Source organism: Setaria viridis, chromosome 3 (genome assembly GCF_005286985.2).
Source record: "Setaria viridis chromosome 3, Setaria_viridis_v4.0, whole genome shotgun sequence".
Classification (NCBI taxonomy): Eukaryota; Viridiplantae; Streptophyta; class Magnoliopsida; order Poales; family Poaceae; genus Setaria; species Setaria viridis.
The window spans coordinates 2,177,972-2,198,608 of NC_048265.2; the positions used below are offsets into that span (position 1 = coordinate 2,177,972).

At 46.7% G+C, this 20,637-nt stretch overlaps 4 protein-coding genes and 1 non-coding gene across 6 annotated transcripts; 2 read left to right on the forward strand and 3 right to left on the reverse strand.

The window, feature by feature from the left end:
* Positions 1-2,318: 2,318 nt before the first annotated feature.
* LOC117848345 (vacuolar cation/proton exchanger 3) lies at positions 2,319-7,145 on the reverse strand. 2 transcript variants are annotated; one of them, XM_034729707.2, is made up of 12 exons: positions 6,692-7,145; positions 6,139-6,360; positions 5,767-5,834; positions 5,665-5,693; positions 5,382-5,578; positions 5,095-5,307; positions 4,698-4,832; positions 4,269-4,385; positions 4,130-4,183; positions 3,764-3,880; positions 3,003-3,096; positions 2,319-2,687 (listed from the first exon to the last, which is right to left on the reverse strand). In XM_034729707.2, exons 2-12 carry the CDS (start codon positions 6,355-6,357, stop codon positions 2,677-2,679), a joined length of 1,254 nt encoding a protein of 417 aa, XP_034585598.1. In that variant the 5' UTR covers positions 6,358-6,360; positions 6,692-7,145; the 3' UTR covers positions 2,319-2,676. The 2 variants fall into 2 exon arrangements, with proteins under 2 accessions (XP_034585598.1, XP_034585597.1); XM_034729706.2 differs by having other exon boundaries at positions 6,139-6,365; positions 6,692-7,144.
* An 802-nt stretch (positions 7,146-7,947) lies between these two features.
* LOC117851095 (U5 spliceosomal RNA) lies at positions 7,948-8,066 on the reverse strand. The gene has a single exon (XR_004639460.1). It is a non-coding gene; the product is annotated as a U5 spliceosomal RNA (small nuclear RNA).
* A 285-nt stretch (positions 8,067-8,351) lies between these two features.
* Positions 8,352-11,144, forward strand: LOC117848349 (uncharacterized). The gene is made up of 3 exons (XM_034729711.2): positions 8,352-8,750; positions 10,518-10,652; positions 10,748-11,144. Exons 1-3 carry the CDS (start codon positions 8,396-8,398, stop codon positions 10,888-10,890), a joined length of 633 nt encoding a protein of 210 aa, XP_034585602.1. The 5' UTR covers positions 8,352-8,395; the 3' UTR covers positions 10,891-11,144.
* LOC117848346 (F-box protein At5g62510) lies at positions 11,131-14,828 on the forward strand. The gene is made up of 2 exons (XM_034729708.2): positions 11,131-13,697; positions 14,528-14,828. The coding sequence occupies exon 1, from the start codon at positions 11,131-11,133 to the stop codon at positions 12,148-12,150; it is 1,020 nt and encodes a 339-aa protein (XP_034585599.1). The 3' UTR covers positions 12,151-13,697; positions 14,528-14,828.
* A 1,364-nt stretch (positions 14,829-16,192) lies between these two features.
* Positions 16,193-19,735, reverse strand: LOC117848350 (protein TIFY 3). The gene is made up of 5 exons (XM_034729712.2): positions 19,471-19,735; positions 17,767-17,869; positions 17,460-17,673; positions 17,302-17,359; positions 16,193-16,590 (listed from the first exon to the last, which is right to left on the reverse strand). The coding sequence occupies exons 1-5, from the start codon at positions 19,611-19,613 to the stop codon at positions 16,497-16,499; spliced, it is 612 nt and encodes a 203-aa protein (XP_034585603.1). The 5' UTR covers positions 19,614-19,735; the 3' UTR covers positions 16,193-16,496.
* Positions 19,736-20,637: the final 902 nt, after the last annotated feature.

Below are 20,637 nucleotides of genomic sequence, written 5' to 3' on the forward strand. Positions count from 1 at the left end.
AATTGGTACGGGATAGCCTAGCCCCGGCATGCCGTTCCTTTTGCGCCGGGCCGGGGATCGGATCAGGCACGCGCGCGTGCGTGCATGCATGATCGGGCGGTGCAGTGCGGGGGCGTAAATGCGGGTGGATCCGGCGGCCGGCGAGCGCGCATTCCGGCCGGGCGCTCGCGGTGTCGATCTACAGCGGCTGGGACGAGCACGCGCAGGGAGCCTGCAGATTGCCCGTGGTGGCGCGTTGTGTACGTGTACTGTGCACAGACATCTTTCTCTGTGCAGCGGGATCGTGGTGCGCCCAGTCGAGAGAGGACGCGAGCATTTAAGGTTTTCCGTTGCGCGATCAGCCAAGTTGAAGCCTGCAATCCACGCTACAGTATACACTCCTGCAGGATACGGTGACAGTGCTGGTTGCTGCAGCTAGCAGCACGGCTGCACAACGATCGCTGTTTAGATCTCTCGGTTGGCCACCATGGTACATGTACTGTATTGCTGACCCCTGTTTCCTCTGTACGTACGTGCGGCGGCTCTACGGTGCATGTATTTCTGCGCTGCCACGTGCATGCGACGCGATGCGTGCCGGCCTGCTTCGTTCCATCGGGATGAAGACGATGAATGACAGCTTCTTTTCAGCTTGCTGCATGGACGGTGTCCACGTACGTACGTCACGTCGATCAATACTCCTCCGTACGTACGCGACAGGAACACGTACAGCGTGTATAGTGTCCCGGCGTTTTGTACGTACATCAGAACTGAATACCTGCTACTACAATCAACGAGAACCGGTTGCATTGCATATGCATGATGCCATCTGTGTGTACAGCCACACTGAAATGCATAGCAGTAGTAACAGTGACATGATACCGGTGCGATGCGGTACCTGCTGTAGTGGGATTTGATCTTCAATTTCGGTTTCGATGTGCGAATATTGTTATGATTTTCTGCACCACGGGATCGATCCATGCGCCGAAGCAAGCAAGCAACGACAACAGCAAAGTGTCCTCCGCACGCATGCATCCACACGCCCGCATGTTTTCCCAGACCGGTCGATGTGCGCCGCGCACATGCACCCTCGATCACCCAGCAAAACCACACCGCCAGTAGTTTACGGCTACCGACCTCTAGCTTTGTGTCCAAAGTCACCTGCTGCTACTTTCCCGCCAATCGTTTTTTTTTTATCCTTTCTAGACAACGGTGCATTGCCAAATTTTGACCGTACCAGTGGCACGCTTGTTCTACTTCCCATGAACCAATTGTTGCTGCCAAGTTGCAGCGGGTACACACCACACCAGCACGGCGCGTGATGGGCGCTGGCTGTTCTGCCGCGCTGCTGGAGCTGGACTTTGAAGCCGCCGCGTTAAATCTTGGAGCAAGGACGCCAGCAAGGCGAATGTTCCTCTGCAGCTACAGGGGCAGCGCGACGGCGACCCTGGAGTCGAGGGGAGTGGAGGGAGGCCGGCCGACGAGGCGGGCGCCGAGCGCACGCCGCGCCACGCACGCCGGAGCCGGCCGGGCTCCAGCACGCCCGGTGCGCGCGTCGGTGTCCGCCGCACGTGCAGGGGGGTTGCGTGCGTCGCTCGCCTGTCCGCTCGACGCCTTCGGGAGGCGATCAGGGGTGGCGTTGGGGTTGACGGATTGGGCGACGACTGCTGCGCTGCTGCTGGCCTGTATTTTTCTGAAATCCATGCACGGGGCCGGGAGGGGAGGATGGGCGGCCCCTGCTTTGCTTCGGCTCCACTGCTTTTCATTTCTCCTCGTTGCTGATGTATAATGCTGCCTGCTTGATTGAAGTTGTGCTTCTCTTTTCTTTCCCATCATTTTCAACTTATGGGAGACTAGAAAAAACAAGTGGAAGGACATGCTTTTGTCGGGGATGTTGACATTTGGTTTGTGCAAGTAATTTTTTCACGCTCTCGTACACCTATGCATATTCAGCGGGTCAATAATTCATTCTTGATTTTTGGTACGGTTTTCAAAACTTTGACCATTGCCACCCAAACCGCAAAATAGTAAAAGCAAAAAACAAACAAGATAACAAAATTTGTGCGATACAGCTTGCACTTGAACTTGAAAGATTAGGCTAATTGGAGCACGCTGTATGTATGATCATCGCGTGCGAATACCAAGTGGCGAAGAAACCGGACTCTAGAATCGCATCACAAAGTCCAGACACATGTTCAGTTATAATGCAGGTGTCCCATGTCATAACAAAGAAAACCGGCATCTAGAGCCACAAAAATTGATTTGCCATCAAACGTACACACGGTCGCTAGCTAGGAAAGACCAGCTTGGATGCAGAACCAACCATGATCATGCAGACATCATAAACCACAAAAAGGGAAGAAAGCTTTTGCCAGCATCGATCATACCCAAATATACATTCTGCGACCCGATAAAGAAACCCGAAGAATACAGGGGAAAAAAGGGCAAGATTAACTCAATTAATTGAATTTAACAGGATGACATTTCTTGTTTCTGTATACATCGAGACTAGCCCTAGTACCCCTCAGTATCCACACAATTCCTTCCGCAGTTCATGAAGGAACCGATGATGTGTGATGTTACTGTGTTGCCAACATGCTGCTTCAGGCAGGCTGAACATTGCTATGGTGGTGCACCTCAACAAAATGGGATTAGCAACCATCGAAGGTATTTGGTACATTACTTACAGCATCTGTGACCTCAGCCATCACCTGGAAAAGAATTGTATGCTCATATTTATGATCCAAGCAGTCTCAAATCATATAAAAGAAAATCAGCTCCAATTAGTCTATAGTGTCACTGGTTCATTTTTTGACATCCAGTGAATAAAAGAACAAGCAGGCAAGAAAATGCAACACAGGAGACAACAACCAACATAGGCGCAGAAGAGAGAAAGTACATAAAAGTAGCATAAATAAACTAGCTCGTTTTCATGTACAGTTCATTAGTTCCTGATATGTAAATAACTAAACTAACTGGAATAGGAAAGTAGCAAAAAGCAGACTAACTATGAAAATGCTACTCACTTGATTGCGGATCAACATGAACAAAGAAACTGGCAGCAACTATCAGATAACACAGGATCAGCATAAGTCCTTTCAAGTAGTTTGCAGTGCCATCCTGTGATGAAACAAACACATCGCGAAGGGTTAGATACTTAGATATCAAATGTAACTCAAGTTTGTGAAAGACAGATCTCAGTGAAAATGAAACAAGGTAGCTGACCAAGCACATCACTGTTCAAGGAAAGAGATCATTATAACTGGAACTGAGTGTAAAAGGTGAGTGTTGCAAATAATAAGATACCAGCTAATAGCCACATGTAACCCTAAGAAAGTTGGAAAAGCAGTTTAGCTTCACCAGCATTTACAGTGATCACAGTTAACATAAAAGGTTTCCACATGTTGGATCTGTTTTTCTGTTGAAGCTATTGTTGCACTTGCGAGCAAAACAAGTGATGAGTAATTCAGAGTAATTATATGCTCTAAGTTACTATAGTTTAATGGGTTAAACATAAACTGAGTGGACACTACAGCTGTTAAGGCAATGCAGCTAATAACAGCCATTCAGAAAAACTGTTAATATTAACATAGTGCGGTAACACTTCAAACCAGTTCCACTCTAGATGAATGATGAAGCATTATCAAGATGGGTATGTTACCACTATCTGAAGGGCAAATTAGATACACATGTGCACAATCTAAATGATGTCAGAAACAAATTCCACCAACTTCCATTTCAGCGGATATTTATAAAAGGTTTCTTAATATCCACCTTAAGAACCTACCTGTAGCATAAATGCCACCACAAGTACTGTTATGAAGAGACTTGCTGTCTCAAATAGTTGAAAATTCAAGTCCATCTTTTGTCCCATCATCCAACCAATAACAACACAAAATGGAATCTGTATAGGAGAATAGCATGTCAAACATCAGAAACAAGGAAGATTTCAATGCATTCTCTGCAATCAGTAACATACTTTCTGTTTATATAACTAAAATTTTGGTAGGGATTTTCCCCTTTGGATCGCTTCAAAAGAGAAAGGGAAAAGGCAGTATGACAAACAAGTAGAAGCTAAGAACAGATATCTAATAAGGAGCAGGCCAACATTTGCATAATTGGGATAAACATGGTCAAAAGTCAAAAGAAGTACCACAAACATTGATATCTGTGTTGATGAGCCAATTGCAACACCTAGCGTTATGTCCTGCAGGAGAGACAATCACATGCATGACAATTGACCAGCTAAGAAGCAACAGAAGCATGTAAGCTAAGCACATGCGGACACTTACAAGCTTATCTTTCATGGCAAACATTATTGCACTAGCATGTTCAGCTGCATTGCCCACAATAGGAAGCAAAATAACACTGATAAAAGCCACCGGTAGGTTCAATGAATCAGATGCTCCCTGACAGCAATAGATCAAAACAGTGACCAGTTACATCCTTGCTAAGGTATAAACTATAAAGATGACCGGTATATGTGCATCATGGTAAGAGCAGTAACTAATTTGATATGTCCTAACCTACATGTACACCCTCATAAAAAAACCTCAATGTGCATTTCCAAGTTTAACATGATCATCTTCCCTGACAATGCTTCAGCATCACCAAAATGTAATTACTTGTCAACTGTAGGAAGGTAACTTTTAACAAGTCACTTGCCCCAGATGAGTAAAAGATAATTTTACTATTCTTGTTCAATTGGAAAAGAAGAATACCTCAATGGCGTTAACTAGGTATTCAGAAAGGACAGACACCCACAGTGTTAGCACTGCAAGCCAGGTAACAGCCTCCCACATGCCAATCTCAGCTTCTTCATCCTCTTCTGCTGCATCCTCAGTAGGCACCTCTTCCTACAATATATAAGAATAAATATGGTGAAAATATGAGCAAGTGACCAAGCATGGATTGTAACTTCCTATATTATGGCAACAGTCAACACAATATTTCAAGCAGCTCTTATCATACAGATTTGGTTTGTCAAATGGCTTTTGGACTGAAGCACCCACACAGTGTGCATTACATGAACTAACATAGACTAAAATAGCCATACTCATAATAGAGAGTATAGCATCACACCAGCAAGGAAGAAATAAAATGAGGCAATGGACTTACACTGCCAATTGGACTGTAAATGTTGCTCCGACCACTTAGTTGGAAATAGAGATAGCTTGCATATGCCACGAGCATAATGCAACTACTGAACCTTGAAAGTGAAACCTCGGATGCTCCTTGGCGCGCTTCTGAATGTGTGAAGTGAAGGACAGCGGGAAACATCAATCCCATGACAGCCATCAACAGTAAACCTGAGTTGACAACTGCAGTTGCCTGCAGTGATAGAATATTAATCCCACCATCAGAGAAGATCTATGGAAGGACACAAAAAGTAACACAAACATCACCTTACTGAAGACTTGGTCTTTATTACGATGAATTATACCACCAGCAAAGAAAGCACATCCCAAAACCAACAGCATATTTGATAATATGGAACCCAATAGTGACTGCTGCACTACTCGGATCATTCCATTTTTCAAAGCGTATACTGCGATGATCATTTCAGTTGCATTTCCAAATGTGGCATTTAGAAGGCCACCAACTGCAGTTCAGGAAAGATGTAATTGGTTGTTGTTTGAAGACTCTGATTTCAAATTGACTATTAGCCATAAATAGAGACAGACATACCTGTTGGACCAGTGTATAGTGCAAGCTGCCTGTACAACAAACATCGACATTAATAAAAATCTATAAGAACAGGAAAAGTAAGTATACAGTTTAGCAACTTACTCAGTTGCGTATCCCAAACGTTCTGCTAAAGGTGTTATTCCTAGCATGCTGAAAAGGAAAACCAATCCCTGCAATTTTGATGGCGTAGGAAGCATGCTAGAATTAATTTATCAATAATGGGATCACCAATAACACATGTTGAATTCAAGTGACGAAGGTCTCCTAGACTCCTAGTGATAAAATGTGTACCAGTAGCATGCACAACCAGAACAACTAAACTAACCATGTTGTTCAACAGCAAAACTAGTGTGCAAAGACTGATTACTCTTAATTCTTTTATAACGTCGTTTGAAGTTGGTATTCATTGCCACTGAACAAACCATCCATAGACGAACCAGACAGAAAGTTTGGTTTTCCATGATCAACACTTACATGCCTCCTAGAAGTGAAGTGGAGAATGATGGACGCAGGTCCAAATGGCATCAGCAAATTGAGCTTGGAGGTGAAAATGACGATCCTGATGCTCCTGAGCGTCCTCTCGACTGTCCTCCGCGAGTCCCAGGACCCAGCCATGGTCGGACGTAGCCCGCCGTTGGGCACTTGCGGGCTGTTGACTTTGAAACCACCCATCTCTATTTGAGGAATCTCCATCTTCTAGTCTACGTCCACAGGGGGGAAAAATAGCAGTACCAGTGAGCCGAGCGAATAAACATCGCAATAAGCAAATTTGCTCCAACGAGACGGACTAAATTTTCAGTCATGTGAGATGAGGCCCAAATTCCTGCTTGAGTATGCTGCTTCTCAAATCTACCACTTGCTGATTAAGTCTGGCTGCTGCTTAAAGCTACTAGCTAATTAAGGAATGCGGCTAAATCCGCCTCCAGATCCACACCAAGCCTACCCAACCCAGTACATGTTTATCAACCGCGCATCTACCGAATCCAAAAATTCAGCAACCGCCCCAAATCCGAGCGCACCGACTAACCTGGACACTGCGGCGGAGACGCCGCCGCCGCGATCGGCGGGGGATCCGGAATCAGGAGTCGGACGGGGGCTCCGGCCGCCGCGGTTCCCTAGGAATCATCATTCGGTCCCCGCGCGAGGGCCGGCAGGATGGTGTGGGTGCGCGGTCGGGTAACAGCGCGTGCCGAGTCGTCGTCTCCTCGCACCGGCCGCGGCCGGCGATACAGCCCGCGCGGGGTTCCAGGTGGAGGGCAGATGGTTCGGGATCGCTGGCACCCCCCTCCCTGCCGGCGCCGAGTCGCCTGCTGTTGCTGACTGCTCGCTGCTGGCTCACACCGCCCGCGCGCACCAAATATCCCTGCTAGTTTCCTGCCTGCTTGCCTGCTTCCTTGCTAACCGGGCAGGCGACGTGGGCTTGGTGGAGGAGTTGGGGGAGGGTAGCGAGCACGTCGACTTTGCGTGCTAGGGACTTCGTATTATTTTCTCGGAAGCCTCGGAGACGACTTCTTCAGACTTATAATTTTCGATGGACGCAGTAGTGCCAGAACCCATGTGTTCTGTAAATCCCATGCCTTAGACTTTAGACCACTCGGTTGGCATTAGCGTTCGTAGAGGTAAAAGTACGGTGGAAGTGCGTTGCCAGGGAATATTTGGCCAACGAAATAGACTTGGGTTAGATTCTAGGACTAGTCTTTGTGATAGTCAAGTATGTTTGTGAATGAGCGTGTAGATGACGTGGCAAGTACCGGAAATGGTGTAACCAAAGTGTGCTTTTCTGAAACTTTCCGAGTGGATGGTCCATTGTGTTTCTAGGGCATAGCCCGGTTGGCTGCATTTTAATCCAAAGAGAGCACCACTATACCATCATGACCAAATCCATAACCTCCTCCTATAAAGTGTGGCCTGGTTGTATGTCGTCATGTCATTTACTATATAGTAAGGCGCCTTTGGTTAGGTCATCAAATGCGGCCTAATTACAATAGTACCAACAACACTGGTCGCTGATTCTTTTTGTTCTCTAAGAGCTTCCTTAATTCTTTTGTAGTGCCTTTGGAGTTAAGCCATCCGCTGTGAGCATTTTCCAAAAAAAAAAAAAACTCTTGACCGAGCATAGTAAAAGTTTTAGAGCAAAGCCGTGCAAGGTCAGTACTAGACAAACGAGCTTTTTTCAATCATTGATGTACCAAAACTTAAAATACTTGTAGATACCAAACAAGCAATTTCACCTGATTAAATCCACAGGGCTAAACTGCAAAAAACCTTGTTTTGAATTGTTGGGTTCCTCCTAAAAGGAGAATCCCCTCCAAAAATAGGCGTATGCTGCTATTTGCGGCGCGCACACGGTATTCTTTAGTAAAAGGCGAAAGAATAGTTCGCTCTGTGCTCACCGCGCAGCTGCGTGCTTCAACAAGGTAGCCCTGGCCCTCCTTATATGCCTTCCCCCCGGCTCGCACCGCTCATGGCTAAGCAATGTGGTACTAATCCCTCGCAGGCTCGCAGCATCTCAGTCTCACTCACGCCCTGCCGCGATCCGCGCTGCTGCGCTAACAAACTTGGGCTAGGCCCGCGAGAGGTCCAACCAGGCCATCGTCAACCACTAATGGGCCGAGCCCGCCGAAGATTGCACATGCATTTTTCCTGGTATAGCCCCACCTGCAGTCTAACAGCAATCACCACCTAGAAAAATTCCCCATCACGAGCACCACCGCTCACAGTGAAGTCAGCCATGGCCCTCGCCCTCGCCACGACCCCACTCGCGCACCTCGCCCTCGCCCCGCCTCCGATCTCCGCCTCCCAGTCCTCGCTGCTGCTGCTCCCGCGCCGCCCGTCGCCCGCCCCCGTCTCCATCTCCCTACGTTCCCGCCTCGTCGCGGCCGTCGCAACCAAGGAACCAGAGCTCGGCGGCGGCGGATCAGAAGGCGGCGACGGTGCAGGTGGCAGCGGAGGCGGCGGCGGCGGCGGTGACGGTGACCCGAGGGAAGGAGGTCCGGAAGGGGAAGGGGAGGGGGAGGAAGAGAAGATGGGGCAGGGGCTATCCATGTCGCAGAAGCTCACTCTCGCCTACGCCGCGCTCGTTGGAGGTAATGCTTAAATGCTTTGCCCCCAAGTGATCCGTTGCAATTTACAAATGACCTGGATTGGGTGTGAAGTTTCCTATACGAATTGGGATCAGTTACAAATCACTACGAACCAACCTGGTCCGAAAACTATTCCTAGCTGTACTTCAAGTTGATTTGAGGGGAAGGGCTGGTCGATCCTGAAGTTTGTTCTCCAGTGCCCTTAGTTGTTTTCACTTTTCAGCTGATATCGTTGTCTGTGTGATGGTAATGAGTCAGAAATATCTACCATACTGTCGTGAGATGCCAATGAAAAATAGTACCTAAATTCCTTGAAGTGGTGACTATTCACCAATCTTATTACATGCACTCTGCATTCTGCATGCTGCAACGTTGTTGCCTCAGTAGATGGAGATGACACATGTGCACAATTAAATATTGTTGCCCCTGAGAGTAACTTAGGATCAGTTTAATGGCATTGGGCCATTGGCATTGGTTGCAATTTAGGCAGGGGAAACCAGAATAAAGATGAAATTGGTATGTTTTCGCAAATATAGAAATAACTTACCTTCTGTCTACCACAGAAAATAGAATGCTCTGCTTGTTTGTTATCTAACTCCATTAACAGCTTAAAAAATGTTAATACTGTAGATTGCTCCTAGCAGGAATGGTATTGTGAGCATCCAAACAAGCTAGAAATGGTCGGCTTAATTCTATAACGGAGTGGTTTATTTCAATGATATAGCTATTGATGGTCTTTCCATATGGTGTCTTTGGTACTTGGTCTTCCTTATCATGTTTACTGAAGTTAGCAGAAAGTTAGGGATTCATAGCATAACGGCAGCTTCCTCTTCCAAAAAAACCCTCCTCATAGCATAACGGCAGCTCTGCCAATCAAGTCCTGCAATACCTTCATGTCTATTTTAGATGCAAAGCACGAACCAATGCTCTTATTATCACTCTCCATTAGACTAGTATAACTTGTTTAGTTGTTCTGTTTCAACCTTTCCGGTTCTCATTGTTGTCCTTGAGATAGTGACCAGTCATGTGGTGATACATACAAAATATAGTAATTGAATTCTTTAGAAACTGGTGAGTACTCACCAGTCTTATTTCATGCACTGTCTTCTGCGTACTGCACTATTATTGTGCCACTGCCCTCATTAGATGGAGTTTCTTGGCTTCATATTGTACAGATGAAATCTTGTTGCCCCTGACATTTCTAAGGATCAGTTTGATGGCATTGGTCACAGTTTGCTTGGGAATAGGAATATAGGATAAACGAGAATGAAGATGACATTGGGATGTTTTGGCAAACATAGAAGTGCATTACATCTCTGTGTGCCACAGTTGTTTTTTTGGGGCATATTATTTGATCTGATTCCACTAACAGATTAAGGAAAAAAACAATATATGCTTTTTTTAGAATTAGCAATGGTATTATCTTGCTCCTAATATGACTTAAATGGCACAAATTAGAAATGTTGACTTGATTCTACAAAGTGTTTTAATTCCATAATATAGCTGCCGGTGGTCTTTCTGTTTGGTCTGTGGTGCCTGGGGTTCCTTTCCCCATGTTTAGTGTGCTTGTTGAAGTTAGCAGAATGTTTACTGGCATTACCTCATCCGCCAATTGAGTCGTGGGATGTCCACTTATCTGATTTAGATGCAACTGTTTACTGTGTTATGCCTGGATATATCCTTGAGATGCAAAAAATTTTCTATGCTCACTGCTCCTGCCAAAGTTCAAAAAAATATGGGAGCTGACTGCTGTGCCTTTGATTTCTGTAGCTGGTGGTGTGATGGGATACATGAAGAGTGGAAGCCAGAAATCCTTGGCTGCAGGAGGCATATCAGCCCTCATTCTGTACTTCGTCCACACTCAACTCCCAGTGAGGCCTGTCTTTGCGTCATCAATTGGTTTAGGTACACAAAGTCCTTTTCTGGTCATTTGCTCCTTTGTCTGGCAGTTTTACCAACTTGGATTCTTCGCCTGACATTGTTTTGGTTTCGTGTTCCAGGTATATCGGCCGCGCTACTGTCAGTGATGGGGTCTCGCTTCAAGAAGTCCGGGAAGATATTCCCAGCCGGTGTCGTGTCCCTTGTATCCCTGGTCATGGTCGGAGGCTACTTCCACGGGATCTTGCGTAGCTCCCATGCTTGATACAATCCGTTGCAGTCACACCATCTGCACTTCACATTGCCATCTTTATCGTGTTTTCTGTTTCATGCACTTTGGCACCCCTTTGGTGTTTAGAATCTGAAGGAACTGTTTCACTTCTTGGTGGGTGTTCTATTAGTGTGCCCGTCTTCAAGTTTAGTCCATGTGCTGTGCGTTGTGCGTCTGTGGGACAAATAACCATGTGAGCTGTAGTGGTGAAAGACGACCATTCATGTACTTGCAATGTTTTTTGTGCTTGTGCCCGCCCCTGAAAATCATAGATTTTTTTTTTTTGAGACTGCCCTGAAAATCATAGATGGCCCGAACGTGAAAAACCTGGAAACGGGCAAGGCTCGAACTTTCATTGGGCCCGATGCGGCTCGGCCTATGAAGGCCCGTTCTCAGCCTTCGTGTAACCGCATCCCTTTCCCTTCCAGCCCGGGTGTCTTTTCCGGTTTTCCCCAACTTCGGCGAACCCTACCGCGCCACGCCGTTACGCCGCCACGGGTTTCCTCTGCTCTGCCAGCGCGGGCCACTAGCAAGCCAGGCGCGAGCGTGATGGAGGAGGAGGCGCCACCAGCACCGACGGCGGACATCAACCAGGACGCTCCAGTGCTGCCCCCGGAGGTCATCACGGAGATCTTCGCCCGGCTGCCAGCCAAGTCGGTGGGGCGATTCCGCTGCCTCTCCCGCGCGTGGTGCGCCATGCTCTCGACGGACTACTTCGTCGACCTCCACTTGCGGTGCGCCAACCGGCCGGACCACCCCAGACTGCTCCTCACAGCGGTAGGGTCCGACTACGATGACCATCTGCACTCGTGGCGGCCCGGTGGTGCGGTTGAGAAGCTCATGCCCGACGATTTCGCCGATGCGATAACCACGCCTGTAACTAAGCCTTGCCGTGGCCTTATCCTCATCGGCGACGCCGGCTACGGCGGGTACTTCGTCTGCAACCCTTCCACAGGTGATGTACTGGCTCTCCCAGATAGCGAGGCTCCGAAGAAGATGACTTGGCGGGTTAATAAATTGTTTCAGCCCCAACCGCCCCCGCTCTTCGTTGATGTATCCTACGGTATTGGTTACTGCACAATGAGGAAGGAATTTAAGCTAGTGCGGTTCTTCTGCAACTCTGAGACTGAAAATGGCTTAGCAGAGTCCACAAACTGCGAGGTGTTTGTCCTTGACAGGGCTGCGTACTGGAGGCCAACAACTGAGCAGCCTCCCTTGCGTTGGGTGGAGAAACGAAGCCAGCTGTTTTCTTGAATGGGTTTCTGCACTTCCTCTGCCATGATGGTGGCATTGTCACTTTCAGCATCAGTGATGAGACCTTTGGTTCGTTGCCGCCGCCGTCTGGTTTTGAGGATGCAGCATCGGTGATGACAGAGCTGGATGGGTGCTTAAGCTTGTGCTATGGAGAACCAGACAGTGGAGATCTTTATCATGTTTTTGTCCTTAGAGATTACAAGGAAGCCCGGTGGGAGATGCTGTGTTGCGTCAATCGTACAACTTGGCTGGAATCTGAGTATCTGACCGCAAGCTACTAGGCTCACTCTGGATGGCCCCATTAGGCATGTACTACTCAGATGGTGCACAAAAGATCATGTTCGGGACAGGTGCTTGCAAGGTGTTTGCGGTAGACGTGGATGGCACTGCCCCACAGGTTTTATTCACACCAGATGACACCATCATCGGCGTTGTGAGGATGACCATATCCCAGCACTAGGTCTGTATGAGGAGAGTCTTGTCCCTGCAGGCCGCACAATTGAAGAGATTATTTGCTCATCACCAACAGCTGAAGCTTGGTTTGACATTCTCAAGTGGCTGCCAGTGCGCTCTGTTTTGGAGTTAAGCTTGGTCTGCCGGGAGTGGCGTGCAATGATCATGACAGATCACTTTATCCAATTATTCATGCAAACTTGAATAAGAGCCCCGGGTCATGTTCATCATGGATCCCCTCTTTGGTATGTATATGGATCTGGAGAAAATTTACTGATGGAAATAGACCACCCTTGATTTCCGATCTTGTATCCCAGCCTGTCCGCGTGAGTTGTGCTTTCTGGGGCTTCATATGCAATCCTGCCATAGGGTACTGTGAGCACATAGAATTCGACAATAGCAATGACACTTTCTTTGCTGGCCGCATTGGGTTGGGATACGACTCAGAGATTGACAAGCATCTTTTGGTGCATATTACCTACAAAGAGGACAACCTGGAAACAAGATATTATGAGCTGCAATGCAAAATGCGATATGTGAATCACGAGCAATGGCGTCCACTAGACCCTCCTCCTAGACCAGTAGCTGCCATGCCACCCACGTTCGTCAATGGCAACATCTACTGGATGGTAGAGCCAAATCTTGGACCAGTTTCTGCAACATGCGAAATCGTGGCATTCGATATCCAGACACAGGAATTTGAAGTATTGCAAGGTCCACCATGCAGCCATGACTCTGGGCATATGACCATCCTCCAGCTTCAGGGTGCACTTTGTGTGGCTTTTCAGATTGAAGAGTGAACGCAATTGATGTATGGATGATGGAAGATCGTGGCGTCTGGTTAATGAAGTATCATATTGAGCTCGAGAAGTTCTTGCCAGATTACTTGTTGGAGAACACTACACCATTGGTTGTTGATCCAAAGGATGGACGGATTTTGCTGAATGCTGGTTGGTCATTGGGCTACTATGACCCCAAGACGGCAGAAATTGAAACCATCCACACCCAGGACGTCCCAGAACATGGCTGGAAGTTCTGTCCTATTATTTGCCATGAAAGTTTGGTCTGGCCGTTTGGCCCGTCCTAATCCAGGGGTAGGTGCACTCCTACTTTGTAAGTACTTTAGGCATCTGTAGATTTTGTTTTATTTGAAGGAATTCACCATCATCAATGAGTCGTGCAACTTTAGTCTTATCCTCAAGAAAATATGTTCCAGTATTCGTTTAAGTTTTATGGTATGTATTATGGTCTTGGAACCTTAGCTTTACTTTTTCTAAGCATCCCTGCATGTAGCTTTGACTTTCTTGGAAATTGTAGCATATGATGAAAACATAACTTCTGCAAACATAGATTACTGGCAGAAGATGACATTGATTAGGTTTGTCATGAAATCTATCTTCATTTTATTGCATGGTACGAAGGAACGAACATTCAATGTTGGAATCTATATGAGCACTGGTTGCTCAAATATTGCAAATTGTTGTAGCAAACATGCAAGGATAAATCATTTGCTGTCAGCGTTAATACAATAATTTTTCATGAGTCTGGCAGTATGCCTGCAACATGGTGTACAACAAACACAAAGCAATACCGCATAAAGTTCTGATTATCTGATTTGAACCTTCAATAGTGTTGAAAAAAGTTGGTTGAAGGACCTTAGCTTTGTATAGGAGCTGAGCCAAAAGACTCCATTGGCAAAGTTAAAAATTGTTTTCTTGAGGTCAACAACCATTTCGAGTTTAGCTAATTATTTATTCTTTCAATCCTACTTTCAGTTTGTCTTATTTAGATTTGTCCTTGATCTGTCTATCTATGAATGGAGCCAGTTTTCTTTAGTTGGCAGTACTTATCAAAATTATTACTATTCCAGACTGTTCACCTCTTTATTTCCAACTTCTAATCCTCTGCATCCTGTTATCTGTAGGGTTAAATATGGTGCAGAAAGGGTTGACAAAGCACTGCTGCTGGTGAAGCGATGTAGCTGAATCTACGTGGGTGCCTCATATATCTCCTCACGAATCCCAGTTTTCCTCTGTCCATCTTGTGCGAAAACTTGTAATCCTAGCAAGACTAGTGAGTTTTGAGTAATTTTTTTCGTTGAATGCCTGGTTCCAGTAAGATTTGCCTTTAACTGGTGCTTGGCAGGACTTTAATGTCTTTGGCCTTTAGCATTGTTTTCAAGATTTGTACTGTAAAATTAGCATAAAGTTCCGAGAGTTGTGTGACCTTCTGGAGACTGAGCGAAGCCACGACTCTGAAGTTGCATCCGCCGACTCCCGGAGCCGGGAGCCCTGAAGCCTGCAACTGCAACGAGCGATTGCCAGAGTTGCTGCTGGGAGTAGCGGAGCCTGCGTGCGAAAGCTCGGTTGCGGGAGGCATGTGCAGCCGTGCAGAGTACACGCATCCGGCTGCGGCGGAAAGCGCAACACAACATGCTGCTAGTGCTTGCCTGCTTGCCATTTGCCAAGGTCAGATCTCGACTGCCCATGCCCACAGCCCCACACCACACGACAGGGGCCTTGTTTAGGTGCCCAACTTTGAGGTGTTAGCAACACTGTAGCGTTTCGTTAGTATTTATGAATTATTGTTCAAATATTGACTAATTAGGCTTAAAAGATTCGTCTCGCAAAGTACAACAAAACTGTGCAATTAGTTTTTAATTTCGTCTACATTCAGTACTCCATATATGTACCGTAAGTTTAATGTGATGGGGAATCTTATTTTTGCATAGTGTAAAAGTTGGAAATTTGGAGTGAACTAAACATAACCAGGAGTTTCGCCGTGTCTTCTCGGTCCAGGAATCTTTAATGGTGCGTTTGGTTGGAGGGACGAAGTGGGACGGGACGGGACGATCCCACTTCGTTCCGTGTTTGGTTTGGAGACAGGTGGGATGGGGACATCCCTACGAGGGAATATACCCTCCAGATGCGGGATGCTCCCATCCCACCAAAACGAGCGAACGGGGGCATCCCACCTCGCCCCCGTCACGCGCTGTCCATCCGCACCGGTGGAGGGTGCGAGGTTGGGCGGGGTGGAGCCGCCGGCGGAGGGGCTGGCACGGGCGAGCGCGGCCGACGGGCGCGGGCGAGCGCAGCCGCGGCCGGCGCGGGCGAGCACGGCCGGCGCGCGCGAGCTCCCCACGGCCCCTGAGATTCGGCGGGCGGCGGCTCGAGGCCGGCGAGGCCCGATTCACGGGCGGCACGCCCGGGGCAAGCTCCCCCAGCGGCGCAACGGCGAGCCCAAGAACAGTGCCAAGAGTGGAACCGGGGTGGAGGAAGAAGATGGCGGTTAGTATGACAGGTGGGCCCCACGAACGGTGTTAACAGAAGAAGAAAACGGTGCTCGTCCCGTCTATAGCAATCTCTCCAACCAAACAAAAAATTAGGACGGATCCATCCCATTCAACCAAACAAGAAATGGAATCATCCCATTCCGAAAAACTGGGACGGGACCGTCCCATTCTACATTGTCTCCCAACCAAACACACCCTAACTGAATCTGCCAATGGACAGCTGAGCGTTCCAGTGGTACACTAACCGTAAAATGCAGAAGGGAGCACACATGAGCAACCCAACTTCAGACAAGAATAGGAGGATAACATAGATGGTATTTCATTACTAGATGATCATTGTGACATACATAGTCAGACAGACGACCGGCATGATGTACAACGACTGAACGACACATCATATCATAGCAGTTCGGTATGCGGGTAAACGAATTGACGGCCGAATAAACCAACCTAGCACATGACAACAGAACAGCGATAATAGAGGTTCCGGTCCAATTATTAGTACGGTCCTGAGCTTCAACATACGACAACGACACATCCCTGCCCTTTCCACAACGTCAGCCTTCACCGTTTCGAGCGTCACGGCTCCCTATCTTTCAAGTTACTGGGCCTTGCCCTCAGCTGCCACTTCCATCCCAGGTGACTCCATGCCCTCAGATGACTTCGCAGGGCTGTATGGAGCCTTGTTCACAATCCTGCTTCATGTGATCATTCATCAGTTGAATTCACAGCTTAAAAGAAAAGGGGCATTGGAAAGTAACGCTAAACTACATATAACAAGCTTCTGAACCTGACATTTAGTTTACTCTGAGAATGACATGGTTTTATTTTGCAAGATAAAAGATAACACATAACAGGCACCATTTTTCAAACAGAACAGAACATACAGGAATGACCAACTTTTCAAATTTCTGTTTCCTAACCAAAAAAAGAAATGATGCAGTATCCTCTGCTCAGCAGCTAAATGTGGTATATTGATTTCAAGCTTGAAGATCTTGAGACACAAAAATTAGCTACACAATGCATGACCGTTAAAAAAAATGATGTTTCTGTACCTACTGCTGATCCAGAGCTAACATCAATATAGTATTAATCAATTTGCAGATATTCAAAACTCAGAAAGTTACATGATCCCAGGCTTTTAGCTTTTATGTGTTGTATGGAAGCATGCTCTCTGGTCATTCTAGCTGCAAAGAAAACTCTAACATATCCCAAGTTTATCCACATTTTTTTATCGCGTGCAAGTCGTAAAGCACTTGACTCTACCATGGGTGCAAGTGCAACATACACTGCTGAATGCTGAAGTACCACATATGGCATTTTAAAGCTTAAGAGTTAAAGCTGTAGAGGAAGGTGCCTAAAAATAAGCTTCAGAACACAATATGAGCTACTGCTATCATGCTAACCTGTCACGACGTTTCTCAAGGAAGCGCTGAAGAGAGTGCCTCCTGGCAATTGGGAGATCTGCTCGACAGATTAAACTAGGTTAAAGACACGTTATGCAATATCAAGACTGAGAAAGGTATCCCAATTCTTGATTTTCCCAAAGATGTAGTGGTCTTACCAGCCTGAAGCTTGCACATTGAGCTAGGGTCAGCCACAACCTGAGGCTGCCCATTTGCTACAGAAGTGCTCTGCAGTGACAGAGACCGTGTGAGCGCGGGAGAAACTGCTGCTGGGGCAACAGTGGCTGCAGCTACAGGCATCATAGGAGGCTTAACGGCAGTGGTTTTGGTGGCTGCTGCAGCCGCTGCAGCAATAAGCATGATCGCTTGAGCCTGTCAATGCCAAATTAGTGTATTAGCATAAATATTTTAACACTTAGTCCAATAAACAACAAGATATGTGTAAAAAGGTGAAGATAATATGACCTTTTCTGGTGGCACTGAGTCATATACACATACTGATCCGCCATAGAAAATTGTAAGCTGTTGAGGATTTGCTGAAGGATTCGACATCGGCAACATTCCAGACCTTGTGGTAAACGATGTAGGAAATTAATAACACACAAAGGCAAACAAAATGACATCGCATAATTGCATAGCTGAATTAAAAGTAGGCAGATACATGGAACTCACACTAATCGTGCCAGATGAAAGGATGTAATGAGCAACACAGTGGCATGAGATATAATGTGTGCATGCATGTAGAAAGTACTCATCTACTTCCTAAATGACATGAAAATGGAAGTAGATCTCCAAGAGAAATATATTCCTACTTACATGGATTTTCTAACAACTGTAACTTACATGCTAATCTGGCCAGCGACTAGGTAATCATCCATAGGGGACTAAGTGGTACAGATATCATAAAGCATTTCGTCAGTCACAAAGCATTTTACTTGAATAAGTTGCATGTTTGCAGACAATAAGGAAAAGTAGTATTGACATATCAGAGGAAATCCTGAGAACCAGTTCGATGTCTTAATCGGTTGGCAGAACCTACATCCCTTGTCCCCTGCCACAGGCATGTCTCCAGTTAAGGAGAGGGGGGACAGTGCAGTTAGTTTCTTTTTCGTTAGGAGCCCATTTTTCTTTCATCCTAATCCTTGTTAAATTGAAGTACTAGGGAAACTGTCTGCTTGCTAAACTCAGCTTTCATCAGATCTATGCCCGCTTACCATTTTTCAACTCAAGTTAAGACAACAATGTAAGTGACTTTTATCAATTGTGGACCTGATACTTCAATTCAGTTTAGAACTTCTCAAAAAGCTCTAACGGATTTCTTTTCTACAACAAGAAACTCAGCCAACGTGGGAGAAAGGGTTGTTTGGATCTGCACGCCCTCGGCCAAAGTTCCTTCCCAAGACCAAACTATTTTGGCCAAAACAAAAACTCGTCTAGTCAAGGGAACTAAATCGGTTCTCCCGTCAAAACTGATTATGAACCATTAGGATTTTTTTGACAGGCAAAATCTTTCTCGTTGAACTGAAGTACCCTAGAACAAAATAAGGAAACTTGTGTCATTAAGGCAGCCATGGAAGGAGTCCTGTTAGGCCATAATGTCATCAGAACAGGAGGACAGAAACGCGAGCTAACGACCAGGAGTCGGATTGGAAACGCCACAAAAAATCCAGTAATTCATCAATGCCCTCCCAGCATCTGGATAAGAACAGATGCTCGAAATCTGGCTCAACCTAAGGTTGCAAGGCTGCTTCCACGAAACCCATGGTAAATTGGTCACAGTAGCAGTGTAGAACAGGGCAGCAATATTGAACCGTAGGAAAAAAGAGACCAAGGATTTTAGTTGCAAGGATAGGGTGAAGAACGCGTTCCAGAATCCGCCACGGCGGCTCGGAATCCTCGCCCGGAACCGCTGCAACCAGATTTGATTTTGATCCGCGAAAGCTACGGCCACACGGCACTTTCATGAAAACTCAGGGTGCCAGGTGCTAAAGTGCATCAACCGCCAGGAACAGGAAAGGGGAAAGGGGAGGAAAGATGATGAAGAAAATGCCCCAAAATTCACCGATCAAGGACGAAGCAGCTACGAATCACTCCACGGAACCAGAACTCCCAGAGGGTCCTCACTCGATTCCGGAGGGCGGGCTAGGAGAGGGGAGAGGCTAGTAGTACCTGGCGCTGCCGTTGGCGAGTGAGAGGCTGAGGCCTTGGCCTTGCTGCGGCTCCTGGGTCTTCTCCTCCTCCTTCCTCCCCTCTTCCTTGCGCGCCTCCTCCTCCTCCTCCCCCTTCTTAATGTTCCTCTCCAACAGATCCATCTCAACCAACTTCCAAGCACTCCTCTCTCTCTCTCTCCGCCGCTTGAGGGTTGGGACTTGGGAGGGCTTGGAAATAAAAATGGAGCAAGCCGAGGGGGAAAGGTGAGAGGAGGGAGCGCGGGGAAGGGGTATGCGTACAGCAAACGGCGCATGTGAATGTCGTGAAGGATTTATTTTTTTGGAGTATCTTAAGCTCTCAACTGCTACAAAATAAATATTTTTGTAGTTCAGCTTGGCCCTTTGCTCTCTGACGAAAGAGACACCCAAAGCTCAGTCTACTGGGGTAAAACGAAAGCGTTGCTGTGAGCAGTGGGCACTCGCATTTCTAGTCTAACAGTGGTATTTTGTTTATTTTCGGCGATGTTTTTCCGGGGGGAGATTAGGTTATAAATTACCAATGATTTGAGACTTTTTATTAACCGCAAGAGTTTTTAGCCGGTCGTATTCACGCATTTACCATGAAAAAAATATTGGGTCGGACGCATTGGGTTTTGTATTTGTACATGTATCATTTCCGTAGCAAGACATATCATTTGACAAGACATAGTATGTGACCTAACTTTGCTTTTTTCTCCACTACGATGTACTTGCAATAACTGCTTTAATGGGACCAAAAAAGAGTATAGCACGTCACTACTATAATTGCAAACTATAAATACGAACTCGAAACAACCGACATTGAAAAGACTAGTGACTGAGTCGTAAATTACGGAGTATCACTTGACAAAAGTTTAGCATACTACGAGGATGACTGAGTCGTGCAGGATTGGGGTAATCAGGTTGTGTGGCCAAGAAGTTTATCCCGAATGTGACCAGAAGCCTGCCATACGACGATGACTCGCCATGCATCTTGTTTTGGACTCAAAAGAGTCACACGACGCTTGACACCACGACTTCGCATGCACCTGGAACGTAACGAGCTACACGAGCGATCGATGGAGAACACCCCGCTGCGAAAAAGGCTTGTCCAGTGACCGAAAACGTATGCCGCGACACGTCGAGTCACGGGATGGGACGCGCCATG

Excerpts from the sequence above, each read along its gene's own strand:
- LOC117848349 (XM_034729711.2), top strand. The coding sequence starts at position 8,396 with ATGGCCCTCGCCCTCGCCACGACCCCACTCGCGCACCTCGCCCTCGCC. Across the intron at positions 8,751-10,517 it reads CTACGCCGCGCTCGTTGGAG|CTGGTGGTGTGATGGGATAC; the intron begins GTAATGCTTAAA and ends TGATTTCTGTAG. Across the intron at positions 10,653-10,747 it reads TGCGTCATCAATTGGTTTAG|GTATATCGGCCGCGCTACTG; the intron begins GTACACAAAGTC and ends TTCGTGTTCCAG.
- LOC117848350 (XM_034729712.2), bottom strand. The coding sequence starts at position 19,613 with ATGGATCTGTTGGAGAGGAACATTAAGAAGGGGGAGGAGGAGGAGGAG. Across the intron at positions 17,870-19,470 it reads CTCGCCAACGGCAGCGCCAG|GTCTGGAATGTTGCCGATGT; the intron begins GTACTACTAGCC and ends GTTTACCACAAG. Across the intron at positions 17,674-17,766 it reads ACTCAGTGCCACCAGAAAAG|GCTCAAGCGATCATGCTTAT; the intron begins GTCATATTATCT and ends TGGCATTGACAG.
- LOC117848346 (XM_034729708.2), top strand. The coding sequence starts at position 11,131 with ATGTTTTTTGTGCTTGTGCCCGCCCCTGAAAATCATAGATTTTTTTTT.
- LOC117848345 (XM_034729707.2), bottom strand. The coding sequence starts at position 6,357 with ATGGAGATTCCTCAAATAGAGATGGGTGGTTTCAAAGTCAACAGCCCG. Across the intron at positions 5,308-5,381 it reads AAGACCAAGTCTTCAGTAAG|GCAACTGCAGTTGTCAACTC; the intron begins GTGATGTTTGTG and ends CTATCACTGCAG. Across the intron at positions 4,184-4,268 it reads TTGCCATGAAAGATAAGCTT|GACATAACGCTAGGTGTTGC; the intron begins GTAAGTGTCCGC and ends TCTCTCCTGCAG.